Consider the following 6346-nt stretch of genomic DNA (forward strand, 5'->3'; position numbering starts at 1 on the left):
AAATAAGATAGCATTGCAATATCACTTTCCAGCAATCAGATTGGCAGAGATAAAAGAAAGTCTGTAAAGATGCAGGGAAACAAGCTTTCTCATAAGTTGTTGGTAGGAATGTAGATACGATTTTTGTGGAGAGCACTTTGGCAATATCTCCCCAAATTACAAGCACATATATACCCTTTGACTCAGGAATCTGACTTCTAAGAATTTATCCAGTAGATGTGGTCACATATCCATGATATGACATATAGACAAGATTATTTGCAGCACTCTTTGCAATAACAAAAGATGGGAGACAACCCACATGTCCATCTAGAAGGGACCAAAGAAATAAATTACTGTATACCCATATCTCGGAATATTACTCAGCTGTAGAAAAAAATAAAGAAGTTTGTTTTGTCAGCTGACATGAAATGATCTTCAAGATATATAAAGTGAAAAAAGCAAGGTGTAGAAGAAATATAAAGTACTCTATCTACTATTACTGTTTTAAAAAGGATGGGTGGGAGGAAGGTATCCCTGTGTGTATTGTTAGAACAAGCGTAACATGTCAGTAAAGTTACATCAGAAACTCATATATTAGTTGCTTCCAGAGGAAAGCTGTGGGTACCTGAGGGATGAGGATGGAAGTAAAGAGCCTTGTGCCTTCCCGAAAAAGAGTGGAGTCACAGTAATTGGGGTCAACTCAGCAAATGTTAATTGAGGGCTGGCCTTATGGGAGGCATGGTGGCAGGTGCCAGGGACCCAGCAGTTAGTAAGACAGACAAGTGTCCTGCCCTCACAGAACTTACACCCTAGTGAAGGAAACAGGCAATGAACAAATAAAATGTAAGGATGGACAGACAGATGGAGAGAGAGAAAGGGAGAGACAGACAGATGGAAAGAGAGAGAAAGGGAGAAAGGAAGAGAGAGAGAGGGAGGCACTTTGTAGAAAATTTAAAATGGCATTGGAGAGTAAATGCGGGTGGGAGATCTATTATCTTAGACAGGATGGTGGTCAGAGAAGGTCTCCTGTCATCCAGGTATCAGGCTGAGCATCCAGGGGCCGCGTGTAAGGGCCTGAAGCAGGTAGTTCTGAGCAGGCAGCAGGGAGGCCAGTGTGGCTCAGGCCGAGAGAGGGAGGGGCTGTGACAGGTGGCTGAGCTGTGTCCCCGTGCTGCACAGCCCTTCTCCAGGAGCTGTGCAGCCTGCCTGGGCACTGGTGGTGGTGTCAACTCCTCAGGGTTCCTGGGAAAGACCATCCCCCTTTCTGACTGTAGCACAGGACAGCTCCAGCTTTAGAACTGTGCAAGGTAAACAGGTTAGTCCATTCTACATTGTGGAATGACGTCTATCTTTTTAGCTGATGCCTGTAATGACGTTTCTCTGAAATAACCTTCCAGGACCAAGGGATCCCTTTGATAAGTCCAGTGCCACATCCCAAATGTAGCATTTGCTCCCATAGCACAAAAGCAGCCCTCCTTTCTCCTAGAGAGCCTGTGTATCTTGGAAGGAAACAGATGCAGACACCTCTTCCATTTTTGGCTATTCCTGAGCCTGTGCGTTCCGGAAGGAGTTGCAGATGAAACAGCCTTCTGCGCTTCTCTTCCGAATGATGGCTGGCCCCGTGGGACTGCAGCTTCCCCAGTGGGTGCATCTTCTCTGTATGACACGTGCTATGTAAACTCTCTGATCATACTGGGTCCTCGCTCTTTAAGACAACAAATCCCCAGGGGAAGAGGGTTGCATCTTGCATAATTGGACAGTTGGCTGTATCCAGAGAGAAGTGTTTACAGAGCACATTGAAAGCCAGCCCAGGGACCCACATGTTTGCTCAGCATCCACATGGCAAACAGCGAGAGCCTCCCTTGAATGCAGGGGTCAGAAAGGGATTTTCTCAAATCTAAACCAGCCTCTGGGGTGATGGCTCATTCAAAGGCTGCAGTGGAGCAAAGGGTATTCTGGAATATTGGTGCCAGGACTTAGCTCATCTGAGATGGACATAAAGAGTCTTTTCTGTGTCATTTTGCTTTTTAGCAGTAGAATTGACCCTGGAATACTGAGGGGGCCCTGGACCTGTTTCAGGGTCCAGGTGTCTGGAACAAGAGCCCAAAGGACAGCTGTCAGGAGCAGGGGGGCGGGAGAAGGCGGGAGGCCCACTGGCTGTGCTGAGAACAGGACCCAAGGCTTTATGCACATGATTAGTGATGAGGAGCTCGTTGCCTGGCAACAGCAGCCCCTTCCCCCTTCTATCCAGACCCCTCAGGCTGCTTGTAATGTTTGGTGACATTTTTCTTTTCATAGCAGAGACACAGAGTCGCCCCCTTAATTAGCTGAAGATGGTGCCTACCGCTCCCCACCTTTACTGGCTTATTGATCAGACAGACTCCTATTAGAAATCATCCCCCCAAAGTGTTTAATTATTAATTGCACATTAATAATTGCTGTGTCAAGATAACCCCACAGATAGCTGTTCCTATAAGTGGAAAGCTTAGACCAAGACCTGACACACAGGAAGTGCTATATAAAAAGTAGCTGTTCAAATAATTAACAGGATCTCTTCTAGGAGATTCGAGGGCTAAGACCCACACTGAGCAGACTTGACTCTTTTCAAAGAGCTTCTCTTTATTTTCTTTCAGACTCTCAGAATGCTCCTGCCAGAAGAATACTTAGACAGCATCCCCCCAAAACTGCCCCCTTTTACAGATGGGAAAACCAAGGCTCAGCAAGGTGAAGCAACCTTGCCAAAGTCACACGGCTAATGACACCAGAGCTAGACTGAATCCAGACCTCCTGGTCCCCAGCCTCTTCCCACCACACCTCTGGTTTCTAAATTTAGTGTTCCACAAAGATCTCACCAAGAGGTCTGTGAAAAATGCAGATTTATGATACTGACTGCCCCCCCAACCCCCTATTAGTGTCCTAAGGCTGATGTAACTAACTACCACAAACGTAGTGGCTTAAGACAGCACAAGTTTATTATCTAAAGCTCTGGAGGTAAGAAGTCCTAAAGTGGGTCTTACAGACCTAAAAGCAGGGTGTTAGCAGAGCTGAGTTCCTTCTGGAGGCTCTTGGGGAGAATCTGTTTCTTGTCTCTTCTGGCTTCTCAGGGCTGCCGGCTTTCCTTCGCTCATGGCTGCATCGCTTGGATCCCTGCTTCTGTCATCACATCTTCTCTGCCTCTCCTGCCTCCTTCTTTCCCTTCTAAGGACCCTTATGATTACATGGGGCCCCTCTGAATAGTCCAGGTTAATCTCCCATCTCAAGATCCTAAATCTAGTCACACCTGCAAAGTCCCTTTTGCCGTGTAAGGTCACATAGTCACATGTCCTGGGGATTGGGACATGGACATCTTTGGGGGTTCAGTATTCTGCACCCCAAGGGTCTGATTCTGTCTCCTGGGGTGGAGCCCAGTAATCTGCGCCGTGAAGAACCCCCTGTGACTATTCAGCAGGGGCTCCTAGAGCACACATAGGGGAGCCCCTGCCGCCCCTTTCTCGCTCTTCACAAGAAGATGATGCCATTGGCAGGACGAAGTCCTTGTTTCCATTTAGTAAGATGAAAAGCTCAAGGCTGATAAAGGTGAATTTCTATTTCAAGGTCCCACAGCTTGAACCACGTGCCCTTGTCCCCACTCCCAGACCCGCGGTGCTCCTTCTACGTGGTGGCGCTTGCTCCGCTCGTCTTGCACTCGAGGGAACCAAGGTCCGAGACGGGTCACGTGGCCTGGCCGAGGCTCCACTTCCTGGGCACGCCTTAACCCCGCTCCCCCGGGAGGTCTAGGAGACCTCAGACACCCCCTCTGCTCTCCCGCCCGCACGGAGACGTATCCTTACCAATCTGAGGAGAAACACTTTCTACCACAGAGTGAGATTGATGGGCTACATTAATTTCAAATACGTGAGACAGAAATGACATCTGAGCCTTTTGGTGGATTATCTACACAGAGCAGGCTGATGGGAGGCAGGGGTGTGGTGGTGACAGGCGTCTTCGGTTCAAGTCCCAGGAGGAAAAAATAACAAAGGAGACGCTCGGCTGCTGGTGCGCACGTGTGCGAATGAACACTAGGGGGCAGAGTTTGTCCAGGAATGGGAGCGCCCGTGCCGCTTTCCTAGGCTTTTAAGGATGATTTTAGAGGGGCGACGTGATAGCAGGAAGGAGGGTCATTGCCTTTAATAGCGCCTTAGTCAGTAGGTTTCTAATTGGGCTGTTAATCGGGAAATAAGTATAAAATAAGAAACCCAGGGGGTGGGTTGAGAGCGGATGCAATGTGAATAATGAACATCCCACGAATGACTTTTTTAAAGGGTCAGTTGTCTCATAATCTTTGTTCTTCTCCTGACCGCTACATGGCAATTTGTCGTACGGCAGTAGGTCTCAGTATTGAGAAATGCCAAATAATATTTTAATAGTTTTCTAGTACATAGTTTCTGCAGCTGAAAAACATTGAAAAAAATATATATATACATTAAATATATATATACATCTGCAGATATATATGCAGATTAATGTGATCACATATTGACCCATAGACACTCCTCCTCACACCCACTCCCATGCTGTCTCACCACCAGAATGGAACAACCACTGCAGAGGTGGAAGGACAACAGCTACACGCTGATCCCTTGCTTGGGAGTTAACCCCAATAACACACGACTCAGCCATCTGTAAGGCAGTGACATTTGGGCATGTTTGAATTTACAGTGGCCTGAGGAGATTCTCTTGTTTAGAACACAAGTAACTACCATACGACTATAGTTAATAACACTGTATTGTGTGTTTGAAAGTTGCTAAGAGAGTAGATTTTCAAAGTTCTCATCACCAGGGGAAAGAAACTTTTGCGACTGTGTGTGGTGATGAATATTAACTAGCCTTATTCCGGTGATCATTTTGCAATATGTACAAACATTGTATCATTATGTAATGCACCTGAAACTAATATATTGTTATATGTCAATTAGACCTCAATTTAAAAAACAAAAACAAACAAACAATAACTACCATAAATGAGAACTCATTAGGTACCAGGCACTGAGGTTTTCTTGCATGATCTCACTTAAGCAATATCACCCTATAAAATAGATACTATTATTATTATCTTTATTTTCCAGTTGAGGAAACTGAAACTAAGAGGGGTTAAGTAAATTGTCCAAGATTAGCTAGCTAGGAAGTGGTTCTTCCAAGACTCAGACTGAGATCTGACACCAAAGCCCAGGTTCTTAGCTCCTGTCATTCTGGAAGCCCGAGCAGTCCTCTACTGATGGAAAAATCCTGGGTCATATGTTCTGACACTTTACGTTCTAATATGAGCATGGTGCTGATTTGGTCCGTAGTCTTAGGAAAGTGAGTCCACCTCTCTGTTGAATCTTAAGATCTTATAGTGAGACAAGTACTTAATAACTCAAGCAGTCAAAATAAATATAGTATAACCTGTATGTTAGAGACTTGGGGCATCAAGAGCCCAGATTAATGTAGAGTCCAGGGCTATCGTCAGCCTTGAGCTCTGCAGGAACCTGGCACTGGGTTCAGAAGAAGGAAGTTTCTGTAGTATGGAAATGTAACAGCCTGGTGTGACCTGAGTAGGATTATCCTGTCAAGCTCTGGGTTTAAGAATATGGATGGGGCTTCCCTGGTGGCGCAGTGGTTGAGAATCTGCCTGCCAATGCAGGGGACACGGGTTCGAGCCCTGGTCTGGGAGGATCCCACATGCCACGGAGCAACTAGGCCCGTGAGCCACAATTGCTGAGCCTGCGCTTCTGGAGCCTGTGCTCCGCAACAAGAGAGGCCGCGATAGTGAGAGGCCCGCGCACCGCGATGAAGAGTGGCCCCCGCTCGCCGCAACTAGAGAAAGCTCTCGTGCGGAAATGAAGACCCAACACAGCCATAAATAAATAAATAAAATAATTTTAAAAAAAAATTTAAAAAAAAATCAGCATTCTCAAATGCAAAACAACAACAGCAATAGAAAAATTATACCTAAAAAAATTATTAAAAAAAAAAAAAAAGAATATGGATGGATCCCTCTCCTGCTCACGGGCCCTAGAGTTTGGGGGCCGTAGACGTGCAGGAGGATGGCCATATGTTGGGCAGACAGACCTGTGCATTGGAGAAATGCTGTCCAAGGCTGTCACCTGGGGGTTGGCTGGAAGAAGAAGTCACATGTTCCTTAAAGGACCACCAGAAGCCTCCTGGCACCGTGCCAGGGCAGGCCCCAGGGCCACTTGGTCAGCCACAGGGAACAACAGTCCTGCCACTGGCAATCACAAAGAGGCGTACTGAGCTTTGGCTTTTCTTCCTCTTCCTCCAAAGCCAGAAGGGTAAGCATAGGGAGGGAGGGGAGTGGGAAAGAGAAGACCCTGTCTCCCCTCCA

The 6346-nt window shown here is 46.6% G+C and overlaps 1 protein-coding gene across 1 annotated transcript in view; it reads left to right on the plus strand.

Moving 5' to 3' along the window:
* Positions 1-3175, plus strand: part of TMCC3 (transmembrane and coiled-coil domain family 3) — a 310722-nt gene extending 307547 nt beyond the window's left edge. The window contains exon 3 of the mRNA XM_082419013.1: positions 2616-3175. Within this exon, the coding sequence (XP_082275139.1) occupies positions 2616-2738 (123 nt within the window). The 3' untranslated portion in view covers positions 2739-3175. The remainder of the gene's footprint in view (positions 1-2615) is intronic.
* Positions 3176-6346: the final 3171 nt, after the last annotated feature.

Source organism: Balaenoptera physalus, assembly GCF_965194825.1.
Source record: "Balaenoptera physalus genome assembly, chromosome: 13".
Taxonomy (NCBI): Eukaryota; Metazoa; Chordata; class Mammalia; order Artiodactyla; family Balaenopteridae; genus Balaenoptera; species Balaenoptera physalus.